This window comes from Medicago sativa, chromosome 2 (assembly GCF_051527215.1).
Source record: "Medicago sativa cultivar Bolivia chromosome 2, Bolivia_mono, whole genome shotgun sequence".
NCBI classification, from domain to species: Eukaryota; Viridiplantae; Streptophyta; class Magnoliopsida; order Fabales; family Fabaceae; genus Medicago; species Medicago sativa.
The window spans coordinates 53,252,435-53,270,387 of record NC_140750.1 but is presented as its reverse complement, the minus strand read 5'-3'; the positions used below and the strand labels follow the sequence as shown (position 1 = coordinate 53,270,387).

Sequence of the window (17,953 nt, the reverse complement as noted above, 5' to 3'; positions counted from 1 at the left end):
CCGATAAATATTTGCAACTATTGTAAGGGGAAGGGGTATTGGAAGCATGATTTTCCCAAGAAGAGGCATATGCAACAAAAGAAGGCATCATATATTGTTGAGGATGGTAAACATTCCGAAGAGGATATCACCTTAGTTGCTGAGGGTCACACATATCACATTGATGTGTGGGTTCTAGATTCCGGAGCATCTTATCATATTTGTCCTAGGAGATAATGGTTTTCAACCTACGAGCAATTAGATGGTGGTAATATTGCTATGGCCAATAGGTCTGTCTGCAAGGTGGTTGAGATAGGCTCTATCAAGATTAGGACTCATGATGGTAAATTATGTACATTGAACAAAGTTAGACGTATACCATACATGATGAATAATCTGATATCTCTGAGTCTTTTGGATAAGAAGGGGTTTAGCTTCAAAGCTGAATGTAGAGTTATACATGTTTGCAAGTGCTCAAGTGTGATAATGAAAGGTGTAAACCGGGGTACTTTTCACTTCTAGAAGGTAAATGCGCTATCAGATTTTGCTGACGTTGCTTCCTCTTAGATTGACCAAGAAGATATGATATTGTTGTGGCATATGAGGCTTGGGCATATGAGTGAGAGGGGGATGCAAATTCTGGCTAAAGATGATCTTCTTTGTGGGTACAAAATAAAAGATCTTGGATTCAATGAACACTGTGTTTTTGGGAAACTACATCGCAGTAAGTTTCCTAATGCGATTCATATAACAAAGGATGCACTAGATTATATCCACACCGATTGTTCGGGGCCTTCACGTGTGGACTCTTGGGGGTCACATGCACTTTCTATCGTTGATTGATGATTATTTAGGATGACCGGAATATTCATAATGAAACATAAAAGTGATGCTTTCAAGAACTTTAAGCAGTTGAAAGCATTGGTGGATAGCAAACTTGGGAGAAGGTCAAAAGGGTGCAAACTAATAATGGTTTGAAATTCTGTTGGTCTGACTTTAATGAGTTTTGCAAGACAAATGGGATTTCCAGGAATCATACGGTTAGGAATACACCTCAGCAGAATGGTGTAGCAAAAATATGAACCAAATACTTCTAGAGAGAGCTCGATGTATGCTCTCGAATGTTAGGTTAACAAGAAAGTTTTGGGCGGAAGCAGTTAACATAACATGCTATATGATAAACCGTGGATCTCACACATTTATAAATCTGAATGATCTATGGTCTGGAAAATCTGTTGATTACTCCAATTTGAGGGTTTTTGGTTGTACGGTCTACTATCATATCAACGAGGGGAAGTTGCAGCCAAGAGTGAAGAAAGGAGTATTTATACGCTATGTGGAATGTGTGAAAGGATATATGATCTGGTCCCCATATGAGAGGAGGGTTATTATAAGTAAGAATATTGTCTTTGATGAAAATTTCATGTTTAACACAACTGTGAAGTTCACTATTCTAGAAGACTATGGTGTTGAGAAGTAGGTGGAGCAGAGAGAAACTAAGGCAATTTTTGAAGCAGATTAAGGCTCTTCTTAGTCACATTGTGAGGTTGAAGCATTAGTTGTTCCATTATCATCAGGGGAACATCACAGTATAACTCTTAATCACATTAAAAGAGATAATTTTGGGGTACCTCCTATGAGGTATGACTTTGAGGACATGGTTGCCTATGCTTTAAAGGTTGCAGAGGAAATGGATCCTCATGATCCACCTACAAGGAAGCTGTTACTGGCACTGAATCTGTCCAATGGCTTTCTACCATGGGAGATGAGATTGAGTCACCCAAGAAGAATCATACTGGGAGTTAGCTAGAAGACCACCAAGGAGAAAGGTAATTAGTGACTTGTAAATGGTTTTTCAAGAAGTTGGATGGTTTGCCACCAACTGAGGGGATCAAGTATAAAGGTCAGTTAGTTGCTAGAGGTTTTAGTCAGAGAGAGGGAGTGGACTATATAATGAGATATTCTCACCAATAGTCAGACACACTTCCATCAGGGTGCTACTTGTTATACTTTCACATCAGAACTTGGAGCTCGAACAACTATACGTGAAGACAACTTTCTTACATGGAGAGTTAGAAGAGGATATATAGATGAGTCAGCCAGATGGTTTTCAGGAACCCAAAAAAGAGGATTATGTTTGCAAGTGGAAGAAGTCCTTATATGGATTGAAACAGTCTCTGAGGCAGTGGTATAAGCGGTTTGATAGCTACATGATTGATATTGGCTATTCGTGGAGTCCGTATGACAGTTGTGTCTACTACAACAAGCTCAAAGGCGGTTCCTTCATCTATTTGGTGTTGTACGTAGATGATATGTTTCTAGCAGCAAAGAAGAAAATTGATATTCCAAAGTTAAAGGGGCTACTTAGTACAAAATTTGAAATGAGGGATTTGAGTGCAGCTAAGAAAATTTTGGGAATGGATATTTACAGGGATAGAAGACAGAAGAAGCTTTTTCCTGTCACTGAAGAGATATATTCAGAAGATTATATCAAGGTTTGGAATGACTATTGTTAAGCCTATTGATACTCCTAGTCCTTTAAATGCACATCTGTCTGTAACATTTGCACTTAAATCATCTGAGGAGAAGGAATACATGGCACATGTTCCTTATGCTAGTGTGGTGGGAAGCTTGATGTATGCTATGGTCTGCCCTACACCGGATCTTGCACATGCAGTTATTATTGTCAGTAGGTTCATGGGAAACCCTGGTAAGGATCACTAGCAAGCAGTGAAGAAGATTTTTCGCTATCTCAAGGGTACATCTGATATTGGTCTCAATTATGGTGGTGATAGTCAGTGTCTATTATCTGGTTACTTAGACTTTGATTATGCAGGAGATGTCGACAGTAGAAGATCGATGTACAATTATGTATTCACTCCAGATGATTCTGTTGTGAGTTGGAAGGCTACTTTGGAGCCTACAGTGACTTTGTCTACTACAGAGACAGAGTATATGTCTTTGACAAAAGCTGCTAAGGAGGGAATCTGGTTGAAAGGATTGGTCAGTGACTTGGGTCTACATCACGATCAGGCTTCATTGTACTATGACAGTTTGAAAGCAATATGCTTAACCAGAGATCAAGTTCACCGTGAGAGGACAAAACACATTGATGTGAGGTACCATTTCCTAAGAAATGAGAAGAGGATCAAGGTAAACAAAGTGGATACAACAAATAACCAAGCTGATATGTTTACCAAGCCAGTTCCGTATAGAATGTTTCAACATTGTTTGAACGTGCTCAATGTTAGAAGTTGTTGATTGCCCTTGGAGGGGCAAGGCCTGAGGTAGAGCAAGCTCATCTGGGCATTCTGTATAATGCATCAGGTGCATCTAGTACTTCAAGTACATCTGATTCATCTGGTTATTTTGAGAGGATTCAAGTCAAGGTGGAGATTTATTGAAATATGCCTTGAAACAGTGTTGGGAAGAAGTCCCACATCAAAGAATAGGAAGAAATATGCAAAGAATTGGCCATGTAAATAAAGACCTTGTATATTAGTATTTCTTTTGCACTAATACTTAGTGAGTTTTGCTATAGCTGATATTATCTCTCTTATTCATGATTTGTAATCATCGATTATAATGGAATTCTTCCGTGGATTAGTCAACACATTGCTGAATACCACATTAAATCTTGCGTCGTTTTCATTATGTCTTTTACTATTATTGTCATTATTCTCGCTTCCTATTATATCAGTCTCTTATAATTTTTGTCGACGTCATGAGCTCATTCACCACCGTACCCATCCATTGATTATAATATTTTGCCCTTAACCGTCAAGTCTGATAATGTATCAACATCTCAAAAACCTCTGGATTTTGTTTATTCATCTTTTAACACAAAAAGTAAATGTCAAAGTTAATTTTTTTTTAATGGCTAATATGAACTTAATTTGACTGTATTGAGTTTTTACTCGCATAATCGAGTAGTAAAGTGAAGCTAATAATATGCCACTCATTCTACAAATCAATTCATAAAGAAAAAAAAAAAAAAAATCAGTCAGACATATGATTGAAAACTTTTTCATGGTAATGACATAAAGCCAACACTTTCCATTATTACCATTGTAGCTGAGAGGCCACTGATATCTTCGTACTAATAATTATGCTAAAAAGGGTGTCGTACCACGAAACGCCCCATTCAAACATAAACAGCCAAAGAAGAGATTATGTCCATAATAATGCTTTAACCAAATATTGTTGAATATTTCATGTAAATAGATAGTGTAGTCATGAACACTATTGTCTATACATATTGTCCATCATCATCATTGCTTGAGGGCCTCCTTCATGATACCTCAAAAAGCTCTATCTATGCATAGTTTTAAATTAATGTAATAAACCATACACGCATGGTATAATAATTTTCATGGGTTTTTCTAACATGTGTAAACTTTTATAATATAAGAAGTTAAAAATAGTAAATTTATTTAGGAATTTGTGCACTTCCTTTTTAATACATAATTTTGAAATAAATAATTGTTGTTTTCATAAGAAGTTTACCATTTGAAATTAATGTAATAAACTATACATGCATGGTAGAATTGACCTTTCTTTAAGGTGAATAAGTGGGGGTGTTTGTGGTTCAAACCCGACCCCTGCATATAACAATGCATGTCTCTGCCAACTGAGTTATACTTACGGGCATAGGCAAACTCTTTATTAATAGACAAATACTACTTCAAAAATTGAATTAGGGACGAAAATAAAGAGACAAAATATGCCAAAATCCAATGTTAATTAAGAGTTATAGATGTCAAATTTGATTACCAAAATTATTTTTCTATTTTTGCGTTCTCATCTTTTTTTTTTTTGGTACATTGCGTTCACATCATTATTTCAACTTTTTATTATATCAATGAAAAATTAATATTTAGTTTTATTAGAGGGAACATAATTTGTTAAAATCATTGATAAAATTCTAAACATCTTTCATAATACTTATTCAGTGTATCAAATCTTACCATTGTAATACACTTTTGTGAACACATGCATGATATAGTAATCAGCAAGGTGGCAATGTTAGAAAGAGAATAGGGAGTTACATGTCTTTTTACAAAGTAAGGTATGCATGTTAGAATAGGATAACTTTATTTCTTTTTATAAATAAATAAAATTCATAATATTAAATACATTCTTTTATGTAAGGCTATAGTTAGTTCCTTCTCACTTTGCTTTATACTTTGAGAAGGTTAACAAAAACCATTCACTTCCATTTTCTCTTCTTCAAAAACGCACCATATTCTTCCCTATTTTGCATCCGCATTTGTTCTTGAATCTCTGCGGTATTCTCTTCACAGAGATGGAAAGAATGTTCCCTCCAAAGAAGCCTTCAACTATGAATTCACATGATAGACCCATGTGTGTTCAAGGTGACTCAGGTCTTGTTCTTACAACTGACCCAAAACCTCGTCTTCGTTGGACTGTTGAACTCCATGAACGTTTTGTTGATGCTGTTACTCAGCTTGGAGGACCTGACAGTACTATTCTTTCACCACCTTTTTTCTTTCTCTTCTCAAACACTCTTTTTGTTATTTTTATATTTGGATCATTACTAAGATATTTATGATGGTTTTTCTTAAATTTTTCAGAGGCCACTCCTAAAACTATCATGAGGGTTATGGGTGTAAAGGGTCTTACCCTTTACCATCTCAAGAGCCATCTTCAGGTTTGAATACAAAAAAAAAAAAAAAATCATTTCAACTTCTTTTTTGCTTTTTTCTTTACAACACTTTAATATGGACTCAGAAATCATCTCCTACGATGCAAAGGTGCAGCAAAATTTACTTGTACAAAAATTTGCAACCGGATACAGTAGTATGTTGTCCCAGTTAAAAATTATTTTGCTGCACCGGTGCGCAGCGTGAGAGATGATTTGAATCTTTTTTTTATGGTTAATTTTTCAGGTTGATTTGAGTCTCTCTCTTAATTTATATCCTTTTTTTTTTATTGTTTTTCCTTTGTTGTTTCTATTACATAGAAATTTAGGCTTGGAAAGCAACCCCACAAGGAATTCAATGATCACTCAATTAAGGATGGTATGAGAGGTGACACTTCTTTTCTTTCTAGGTTCCAAATTTTTTTTTAATTTTTTGAACTTTATGGTCCTTACACATGATTATGTATTATATTTATATTGACAAGATCTTTACATATGGCAGCTTCAGCTTTAGAACTGCAACGGAATACTGCTTCCTCTTCGGCTATGATTGGCCGCAACATGAATGAGTATGCATGCCAATTCCCTTCTTCCATTATACATCTCTTATTTTAATTTGAACGAACGTGTATGTAAAGAAAATTTTGAGAGAATTTTCAAAATTCTCTTGCTCATGTTTTTGTTTTGAATCTTTTTGTTGGGGGTGAGGAGATTTTTGTTTTGGAATGTATGTGTGGAACTGTTTGAATTAGTAACTCACACAAGCTTGATGTAATCAGGATGCAAATTGAGGTGCAGAGAAGACTACATGAGCAACTTGAGGTAAACACACAAACTTTACAAAAGCTCTATAAAATCTTTTTATAAGTGCACATATATTTGGAATCATGGCGAGTTTGACGAAATTATAACGATGGCACCGTGATTTCGTTCAACCTTCAAAGTGCATAGTTTTTCAAAAATTAAACCTAGATCCTTTGAAACCAGTTGTACGGTGCAGTCAATTGTATATATAGTGCATCCGGCTTTAGAGAATCCAATTTGTTACATAATTAGTATTTTCAGTGGACACGTTCTAACATGAATTTAGTTGTATATTTCAGGTACAAAAACACCTTCAACTACGAATTGAAGCTCAAGGGAAATACATGCAAAGTATATTGGAAAAAGCTTATCAGACACTTGCAGGTGAAAACATGGCATCTGCTACAACTAATAACTTAAAGGGCGTTGTTCTTGGACCTCATGGAATGGCTGAAATGGGACTATTGAAAGAATTTGGTTCACCTCTTAGTTTTACATCTTTTCAAGATCTTGACCTTTTCGGAGGCGGTGGTGGTGGTGATCAACTTGACCTTCAACAAAACATGGACAAGCAAACCCTAGATCATCATGCATATATGCAAATCAATGAGAACTTAAGCCTTGGCAAGAAAAGGCCTAACCCTAACACTAACCCTTATAGTGGAAATGGAAAAAACCCATTAATGTGGAGTGATGATTTAAGGCTTCAAGATTTAGGGACAGCTTCATCATGCTTGGATGATCCTTTCAAAGGTGATCAAATTCAAATTGCACCACCATCATTGGATAGAGGAAGTGATATTGAAACTATAGATATTTATGATACAAAGCCTTTACTTCAAGGGGAAATTTTAGGTGAAAAGAAATTTGATGCATCTATGAATAAACTTGAAAGACCCTCACCAAGAAGAGGGCCATCTCTTCATGCTGAAAGAATGAGTCCTATGATTAGTACTGGTACTATGGCACAAGGTAGAGGCTCACCATTTGGATGAGAATTAGTTATATAATGTCTTTAGATTATTTGATAATTAATTATGTTTATGTAATTGTTCCTTTGTTGTGAAACTCTCTTAGGGTTTTGAATTTGGTCTTGGAAATCATCATGTTCTTATGAGGTATAATGCCTTGCATGGCAAACCAACGTTTTAATTATTCTAACGATAATATAATTAAAGCACTTTTAATGTGCCTAGTTAATGTGAGCATTCTCACTTGTATGTTTTTTTCAGGAACACTAGTATGTTTTACTTTGCATCTTTAATATGATCATTTTATATTAAATTTTTTGTTTTAACAAATTTAGGTGAATGCTTGTCTGCATGGTGTTATGATAGATGAGAAAAACTCGAAGCAAGCATATAAACTTTTCTTCTTTTCATCACCGATGATTTTTCTTTGTACTTTTTCTCTTGGACCCACTTCTAATGTTTTTTATTCTGACACTATGTGTGGAACATTCTCTGCGTCACTATTAAGCAGTTTTTTTTTTCCCTATATGTATTTTTTTTCTTCTAAGAAGTGAGATATTTTGTAATTAAAATCGGTAGGATGACATATAGATTATGTCATGGGAGCTATTTACTGTTACATTGATTTTATGAGGTTTGAAAACAAATGAAATTAAAAGTAAAAAAATTAATTTGAAATGAAAATATGAGTAGTATTTTTTTAATACAAAAATGAATATAACATTTGATAATTTTTTTATTATAAGTAAATATATTAATTAGAGTACAAAGGTAGTACACATATTTTCAAGGTAAGATTTTCTAAATTTTTCACCAATTACAAGAAACATTAAATTAGTTAATGATATAATTATTGATATTGATAAAAAAAATCTGTTTAAATTGAGTTTCTTTAGGCTTTTGAGGTGATGATGACTTTGTTCAATACATGCAAGTCATAATTAGCCTTTATACATATAAGTTAGACATTAATCATTTGAAGTTAGTTGGTACAAGTTAGTTACTCAATGATTGAAGAAAACAAATCTCTTGGGAAAATATAAAAACAACCAAAATAGGTTTATTTTATTTATTGTATTTTATTTATGTTAAAGAGAGACAAATCTCAGAGTACTCAAGGCATATATATAAATTGGAATATAGAAAGATATTGCAGAGTGAATGGAAGAAAGTTAAAAGAGAGAATAATCAACTTTAAAAAAATGCCAAGTCATTTTCAAGAGAAGAGGTACACTGCCACATGATCTTAGCTTTCTCTTCAAGTCCCTAAGGGATATGAAGTTGAAACCGACAGAGAGTATCTGTCTTTCACTATCTTTCCTCTTCTTTACTGCTCTATGTTCTTTGAGAATAACATGATCAGGACAACATGGCTATATCTTATCACACAAGATTTCACTTCAAAATTTTAATTCTACCTTCTATTTTTGTCTAATAGGAAATTGCCTCCTTTACTAACTTTGTTTTAATAAAGCAAAGATTGAATGCAACCGTAGTAACCTAACATGTGATGATCTATTACTTTGTTCTAGATTTAAATCTTGAATTTAAGTGTGCAAAAAACAAATATATACACAATTGGACAAGAAATAATATGCTAGGTTGATGATCTCTTGTGAAAATATTTTTTTGGGGAGATCCTACAACAAATATATACACAATTGGACAAGAAATAATATATGCTAGGTTGATGATCTATTGTGAAAATATTTTTTTGGGGAGATCCTACTCTTGAAAAGTAAATGTCGTGCTAGATCTTTACTCTTATTGTAGTTGCATCTGATAATACGATAATTGGTAATTTTTTATTCACAAGAGAGGGGATATAAGGTGTTTAATTAGCTAAGTAGAAAAACAATATTTATTAAATTTTAATGTACAACATTGGGCACGCTAGGAAAAAAACAAAAAAAATCTTGGGTGTTTCTATTATTGACCTAATAAAATCGGCTCAAAATTGGATCTCACCACGTTTAGTGAAACAGTGGATTTTGTGAATTAAAAAAAAAAAAAAAAGGTTATACTTTACTAAAAATGTTAACAGTCCACTTCTATTTTTTTTTTGGAGGTTTATATGTGTCTCTTTCTTTTCTTTTTAAATTAAAAAAAAATAGATTAGCACTATTATAAGATAAACAAGAATCATATTACTTATTGAGGATTTACAATAAAATTTGCGTTTAAATTTTATAGGGCATAATTTCAATTTTAAACCAAAAGTTACAATAAATGTGAATGTTAACAAAAATTCCCATTATTTGTGTCAACAGAAGTTTGTGTCCGGGATTCAAACCCCGGCCACTATATATATTATGCATTATCCTCTACCAAGTGAGCTAAACTCAATTTCATTTATGGGATCATGATATATAAATTAAAATATTGAAGAAATCTTCCTTTAAGAAAATTAACCCTTTTATGCATTTTACTTATGAATATTACCTAGTCATCAAGCAAAAGGAGGGAGTAATAAAGCCTTTAAATCCATGCAAATCTTATATGAGAGAGAGAGAGAGAGAGAGAGAGAGAGAGAGAGAGAGAGAGAGAGAGAGAGAGATTGGGAAAAAAGGAAGGACAATCCTTTTGCTGATATGTTCTTTAGATAATATGTAGTAATCTTTAGGTACATTTAATTCATAGATTTATAAAGACCCTATATGGGTAGCTTTGCCTTCCAGCTTGTTAAAACTTGCTTTAAAAGAACTATAATCAATATATAAACAAGCATACACACATGCATAAACCTTCACCTTGTCTCTCCATTTCCATATAGGAAATTAGAACCATGACCATGTAGCTTTTCTTTCCTAAGAGATAAAAAATAAAAGGGTGGCGCCAACAACCTTTATTGGTTGCAGAGAAAATTTTAAGGCACACTGCAAGTTGTTAAAGAAAGCTCTCTCTTGCTCCACTAATGTAGTACTCAGAGAGAGAGAGAGAGAGAGTGAAATAGGAAAAGTTAATAAAGCCTAAAGGGGTTAGGAAGAATACAACGCACTTCCATGCGTGCAGTTATCGAGGAAGCTTCTACCTTTATGTGCTCAAAGTTATATGAGTCTTAACATTTAAAGGTGAAAGAAGATGGCATCATCAAATATACCACCTTTGTTTTTTTGTTTTGTTTTTGTTTATTGCTATTTCAAAGCAATCCAAGCCATGTTGATTTTGGAAATAGATCTTATATAACTGACAGTGGTTTCTTTTGGAATTAATGTATGGTAGTTGTTCAGTCAAGCATGCACGTTCTTCCATGCACATGTATATCATTAGCAAACTGTTGTCGAAATTGAAAGGTATTGGGATAAATCGGTCATGTGCTCCAAGGAGTGATTTCTTTAGAAAAGAATTAGGGGAATTAGTCACTCCAGTCCCTGAAAGGGAAATGAGTAGTCATTTTAGTCCCTAAATGCAGAGAAATTGTAAAACAGTCCCTGAATGTAGACTCTTTTGGTCAATTTCAGGGACTAAAGTGACTAACGGAGTCTACATTTAGGAACTAAATTGACTAACGGAGTATGCATTCATGGACTAAATTGACTAACAGTGTCTGCATTTATGGACTAAATTGACTAACATAGTCTGCATTCAGGAACTATTTTACAATTTATCTGCATTCAGAGACTAAAGTAACAACTCATTTCCTATTCAGTGACTAAATTGACTAATCTCCCAAAAGAATTACGATTTCTTTAACTTCTCAAAAGAGTGTTAAGTCACATACATATGATAGAGATATGGCTGCTCTAAGGGCTGAGTCACCCAAGTAAAGGCTTTAAGCCTTAAGATTTTTAGTTAAAAAAAAAAAAAACCCCAAAATATATCAATTTAGCAATAAGTATATAATATGACATATTATTAATAATCAATATTTGTTTGATTTAGTTCGTCAATTTTAAGGTCTCAAATCGTTTTGGTCCTAAGGTCTAATTTTGGATTCAACAAAATTTGATTTATTATGTTTTTAAGCATTGTGTTATTTTTTTAAAATTCCAAAAGACCTTATTATAAAATTTGTTTTAGGCCTCTTAACATGTTGGGTCGTTCCTGGATAGAGACACAAACTCATAGTATTTATTTATTTTTAATGGAAAATAAGATAATTAATAAACTAAAGAGAGTCTTTCGAAGTATTCAAGTTCAAATGAAACAATAAGAACAATAACAATAAAACGAACCAAAACAAACAAGGAGCACAAATATAGAAGGTCGTAAGCGACCAAGTAAAAAGCTCCCAGACACAAGCGTTCCATCATAAGTAAAGCCCAGCTAACCGAGAAGACAACACAAAACTAGGTCAACACAAGAAATCTAAAGTGCCTTGCCAGACACTTGGAGGCACCACAACCTACCTCCGCCAACACCCGAAAACTCTATCTTTCCCAGCATCGAACGGGTTTCATCTTCCATTCGTAAAAGGAGCCCATGTAACTAGGATTCTTGCCAAGGAAGGAACCATTTACAATTCGAACAATTCCAATCTATCCACTAGATACTCTTTAAAGGTAATCCCCATAGAAGTTCAAATCATTCCGAGGAATTCAGATGAACCACACAACAACATGACAATCTAACGCCAAAATTAGCCTAGCTCTCCGAACACTCCCTACACTCTGAAAAAAGGTAAAAACTCCGACCAAGACATTACGAGACTGAATCTCCCACCTTAACCATCTAACTATCATCTAACTACCATCTACCACATTATTCTCTAACACCCTCCATCTAAAGAGGTTATGGCGGGTAGGAACTCTATCATGAAGGATCTGCCTAGCGAAAAGTTATCACTAAGAGATAGCAAAATCATTTAGAATTGTATTAAGACTTGTTATAAGATTTACCTCCGAAATAAACACAACCCTCATCCAATGGTGAGACCAAACCTAGGCTTCTCATAAAACATTTATCCATATCATCCACCTTATCCTTACACTGCATGGAAACCTAGAAGAGCATCTAGAATTGGGTTTTTAGGGGAATGATAAGTGCCAAATTATTGTTATTTTCAATAGCACTTATGTACATGTTTTGCAAGTAATTTTATACAAAAGCCCCAATTATATATAAATATCATTAATATCTGTAAACTGTGCCATAAAACTATTACATCTATTTTAAATACCAATTAATAACTTTTGAACATGACTACACCAATACAAAGCAAAGTAAGGCAAGCACACGCGCCAAAATCCAAGCATGAGCATCACAGACATTTGGGACAAGCTCGATTTGCTAGGGTAGCTGAGAAACGTGAAAGCGAGCTAACAAAGAGAGTTCCTGAACGAAATTTTAAAGGCGGTTCGCTAGGAAAGATTTGATTTGCCTAGCGAACGAAGGTGGCTCGATAAAATATCTGAAGATGGATAGATTTCCCCTCTGAGGAAGTAATCCCGATTCGCTAGGCAAGCCTTACCATGCCTAGCGAACTTAAAATTTCTTAACCGCAATAAGTAGAGGTGTAGGTCATTTCTGTAAAGTTTAACCACTGTAAACCAAATTCAATAGAGAAAGAACATATGGCAGAGAGAACGAGTCATGATGACATCTCGTCATTACATAATTTTATATGTATTTTGATCACATTTTGGAGTTCACAAGGAAACTTAAGCAGCAAGAAAAGCAGAAAAACTGAAGAAAATACAAAGAAGCAAAACGTGACACGATTTGACAAAGCAAAAACATGCTCTCGACATTGATGGAAACATGTCACGATGGCAAAAACGTGACACGATTTGCTGAAACCCTAATTCAGCTGTTTGTTATTCAAAGGAAAACGTGTCACGATTTACTTAAAACGTGTCACGATTTACTTCGATAGTTTTTTGGTACACTTGCCAATTGTCTATCAAGTCACCATTGGAGGGCTAGGAAACTTGGAAACAAGCTTGTTCATGCATCTCCAACATCTATCAACTTTCTTTTGTCAGTTATGCGTAATATAGGTAACTAAACTCTCTTTTATGTTGGGACTTAATGTAAATAGCTAGGAATCTATGTAGTACTATTAATCTGGATGGTTGTATATAATTTATACATTCAATATAATATTTAGATTAAATCTGTTATTAATGCTTTGTCGACGATGTAGTGTTCCTCAATTGATCTTTTGATGTAGTTTGAGCCTAGTCATATTGACTGTCTAAGGGGCATGGTTTAAATTATGTATAGGTGTTATCGAGTTAGAGATAACAGGTAGGTTTATATTCATATATAAATATTTACGTGTATGCCATTGAAACAATCGACTATTTTTCCAGTGACGCTTCAGAAGTTAGTTGGTTTAATGGATCTCACATCGTTAACTAGAGATGGATATGTATCCTGAGGGATTTGTGGATTTATATAAGGCATACTGTAACAGCCCGATTTTCGCTGGATTTATTTTATTATTTATTTATATGTGTTTAATGGTTCTTGTTTGCGATTAATTGTCTTTGGGTGTATTTTATCCGGGATTAGTAGATTTTAGCTTGTGAAGGGTATTTTAGTCATTTCGGACTTGGGGGCATTTTGGTCATTTTGTGAGCAAGGGTAAATTAGTAATTTCATTAAGAGGATTTTTGGTACTGTTTTAATGGCAGAGATTATTTTTACTAAGTTACTAGTGTAGCGGAGTGATTAATTAATTAAGAGCCGGTAACTATTCATTATTTTTATTCGTTAAGTGAGTTTGTGAATTAGTTAATAAGAACTTTAAACCCATTAAGACATTTGAAGGTTGATCCCAATTGTGTTGAGCCTATATAAACTATAGCCTTTGAGGAAATTAGGTCACATAGACTCATTCATTCATTTTCACAAAACTTTGGAGAGAGGTAGAGAGAGAAAGAGCAAGAACAAGGGTTAGAGAGAAGAAACTTGGGAGAAGAAGAGAAGAGTAGAGATTCAAGAGGGTGGAGCTAAAGTGAAGCCTAAGCTAAGTTTGTGCTCAATTGAGGTAAGGGGGATAGTATTCATTCATAATATTTTAGTATAATCTCTTTTCTACAACAACCCATAAGTGCTTAATTGTGAAAAATGATTATTGTGAATTTAATTGGTGAAATTCGTACTCTTATTTTGATGCTAAGTTTGGGTATGTGAATTTGTTGCTAAACATGTTGTTGTTGGTTTTATTTACTTGAATTGTGGTTAGATGAGATTTTGTTGATTTTTGCTCAATTGGTATGAATTAGTGTTGTTGTTGTTGTTGTCTGTGGTGAATTCATGCTTGAATGAAGTTGTTGTTGAATTGAATATGTTGTTGTTGATGATTTGTACCATGGGTATTCCATTTCGTGAAGTTGTAGTTTGAATTGGTGAAGTTTGTGTTAAGTTGTTCACGTGGAGGACCAAAATGAACTTTCGATATATGAGGTTGTTGACTGAATTTTTGGTGTTGTTGGATGAGTTAGACCTAGTAGAATTTCTATTTTCATGTTGTGGTTGTGTTAGTCGAGTCGTTTTGGAGAAAACGGATTTTTCGTGTGAAAAGTTGGTGTTTAAGCGTTTTTGCAAATAAGTGATTATGTGAGGTTTTGGAAAAATGATTTTGGGATGATTGGAACTTGAATTTTCTTTAGATTATGATAGAGTTAAGTGTCAGGAGCATGTAGGCGAAAGCAACATCGAAATTCGATTAACGGTTTAAATTTTACGCACGAAACCGTGAAAACAAAACAAAACGGAAAAATCTGTGCTGGCAGCCGAGCACGGCTGTGCGTGTACTTCTGCCTATTTTGGCGCGGCTGTGCGTATGCACGGCATGACCGTGCGTGCTGTCAAGACTTCGGTTTTTACGTTTTTTGTGCTATTTAACCCATTTTTGTTTTGAATTGGCCTATGGTGTAAACATGAAAGTTTTAGATAATTTTGTTAGCTTTCTAATATCTTTGGTTTGACTTGAAAATGTTTTGTGGATTTTGAGTTATGATGAAAACACTCCAAGTGGGTCTTGGAGAAATTTTAAGGAAACTTAGCATAACTATTTCCAAGTCAACCCGAGAACTTATGGTTTGTTTCCAAGCTTAAAAACTTGAGTATTAAGAGTCCAATTAGGATGTTTAAGAGTATTTAACCAATGTCTTGTTGAAACAAACTTAGTCTCTTTTGATAATGAATTGGTTTTACAATATGATAAAGTGAGACAAACTTTGTGATGTTTATGATTTCATCGTATTTGGCCGGTGAAACACACATGTATACTCAACTACACTCATATGTGATCTAAGTGTATACATAGTTGAGGCACTAGAACTTGTTTGCTTAGTTTTGATTCAATTGTCTTAATTGTTTTAAAGTTGTAAAACGATAGACGAACTTTGTCGAAAATGATCTTTAAGACTGGATACCTTGCAAATCTTTTGTGAATAGTTTGATATGATTATATGAAGATCTATGAATGATTGATAGGTGTTGAACACGATGTTTATCATAGTATGATGTATTTTCTCCTTTACTTGAATTGTGAGAAATTGTATGGAGTTGTTGAGTTGTATGATGTAGTTGATGTTGATTAATGCATATATGTTAAATGAAGGTGATGTTGTTGGTGAATGCATATATGTTAAATGATGGTGTTGTTGGTGAATGCATATTTGCAAAATGAAGGTGATTTAGGATATTCATATATATCCAATGGTGATGATGTTGGTGAGTTTGTTGTTGAACATGTACATAGTGTGTCATATGTTCATGCATCATGAGTCTTAGGATGTTTACATCCAGTGGAGTGATTTGAATACTTTGTATTCAATGGTTTAGGATATTTATATCCAGTGGTGTGATTTGAATACTTTGTATTTAATGCTTATGATGTTTTTGTTATATCATGAGGTGACGACATGTTGTTGTTGGTGATGGTACCATGTCCATATAGGAGTCGTGTCTAGGCGTATATTATGTCTTTGCATGAATCCTAATTGTTTATGTGCATTGGTGAGCTTGGTGAATTGTGTAATTGATGATGTTTGTTATACTTGTACACTTAGTGATTTTAAATGATGATGTTGTTTTGGTGAAGTGATGAAGTGTGAATTATATGTATGTGATTGGGTGATCTTTTGGTGACGATAATTTCCTTGTTTGTAACTTTGAAATGTTGAATTGTATTTGTTGAGATTAATTGTGCTAAATGAGGAATAAGGCGAGTAATTCTTATATTGATTGATGTTGTTAAGTGATGAATCTTGATAATGATCTAATGTATAAATATGCTTGATGTGTTATGATAGAAATATGATAACATGATTAATGTTGAGCTGGGGTAATATATGTGATGATAATATTCTAGGAATGTTGAGTATTTATATGTGTTATGCATGAATCCTTGAATGTTTTCGCTTGTTTATGTTTGATTATGATGATGTGAAGCTAACCCCTAGTGGTCTGTGGTGGACCGCCTACCTATTTGAATAAACGAGTAGACGGTGTGTAGGATTGATCTTTTAGCTTGCTTGGTGAGTTTCTTGAGGATAGCAGGAGCTTCCTCTGTTTATCTGTTAGAGTCTTAGTATAGGCTCTGATGTAGGTTGTCGGTCTGTACATTTATTTTGGATTGATTTTGATGTTGAGACTTTATCCGTATGTGGATATTTGGATCTTATCTGATGTTGTATTTGATATTTATACTATGGCTACTTGGTGATGTATGCTATTTGTCCGCGGCGAAGTGTTTGAGAAATTTTTAATATGCATGCTTTGAGATCTTTTGGAGAACGTAATGTCTATTTCTTGAATAAATGCATTATTCGCGTGTTTTATCGCTTTTATAGAAATAGGGCGTTAAACATACAAAGCAAACAATTGATTAAGAGGAAACATACAAGGAATACTTTTTGAAATTCAATCCCAACAAAAATTTATCTATTTTGTTTCAGTTTACTTTGATTCACATCAACAAAATAATTTTACAGAACTTTGTTTAGTAATTATGTCGTTAGGAGCAAAAAAAGAGCTAAGCATGGACTCTATGGTTTGATAATTTAATTTAGATAAAACCGGCATAATACTTATTGTAGTGCAAGAATCAAATAATCCTCTTTTATTAGGAAACAACGCCCAACCAAGGGGCAGTGAAAATGAAGTGGACCAACTAATGGTCGAATTAGGCAAGTGTACCAAATCGTTTTCCTACCATATAACTGATAAAGGAAAGATATGAAGGTGCATTTAAAATTTTGACCATATTATAATGACATTCTTAAGGCACTAGCTTCTTAGAAATTAGATCAACTAGCGGCTTCTAGGGAGAAGATGAACTGAAACACCAAGTAAGTCATTCTAACCCTCTAAAAATCCCACTTGGGAAATATCCTAAGAAAGAAGGAAAGGTCGATAGGATGAAAACACTCTTAAAAACCTTAGAACATGTCAATGTTACCTTACCATTTGTTTCTTCTCTTTAGAATAACTGTATCTATTTAAGGGTCACAAACAAGTTCTTTGCCAAACAACGTGAACTTCGAGAAATCGAAGAAGCACGAAAATAGTTCATCACCAAACATCACATAGCAAGCTAAAATGGTGGACTAAAAGGTTTGAGAAAACTTGTAGGGGTAAA

General features: G+C 34.1%; 1 protein-coding gene across 2 annotated transcripts; it reads left to right on the top strand.

Annotated features, from left to right (window-relative positions):
• Positions 1 to 5,150: 5,150 nt before the first annotated feature.
• On the top strand, positions 5,151 to 7,650 carry APL (Homeodomain-like superfamily protein). 2 transcript variants are annotated; one of them, XM_085745042.1, is made up of 6 exons: positions 5,151 to 5,462; positions 5,574 to 5,650; positions 5,963 to 6,020; positions 6,144 to 6,210; positions 6,421 to 6,463; positions 6,745 to 7,650. In XM_085745042.1, the coding sequence occupies exons 1-6, from the start codon at positions 5,285 to 5,287 to the stop codon at positions 7,438 to 7,440; spliced, it is 1,119 nt and encodes a 372-aa protein (XP_085601168.1). In that variant the 5' UTR covers positions 5,151 to 5,284; the 3' UTR covers positions 7,441 to 7,650. The 2 variants fall into 2 exon arrangements, with proteins under 2 accessions (XP_085601168.1, XP_085601167.1); XM_085745041.1 differs by having other exon boundaries at positions 5,963 to 6,029.
• Positions 7,651 to 17,953: the final 10,303 nt, after the last annotated feature.

Excerpts from the sequence above, each read along its gene's own strand:
- APL (XM_085745041.1), top strand. The coding sequence starts at position 5,285 with ATGGAAAGAATGTTCCCTCCAAAGAAGCCTTCAACTATGAATTCACAT. Across the intron at positions 5,651-5,962 it reads ATCTCAAGAGCCATCTTCAG|AAATTTAGGCTTGGAAAGCA; the intron begins GTTTGAATACAA and ends TCTATTACATAG. Across the intron at positions 6,211-6,420 it reads ATTGGCCGCAACATGAATGA|GATGCAAATTGAGGTGCAGA; the intron begins GTATGCATGCCA and ends TGATGTAATCAG.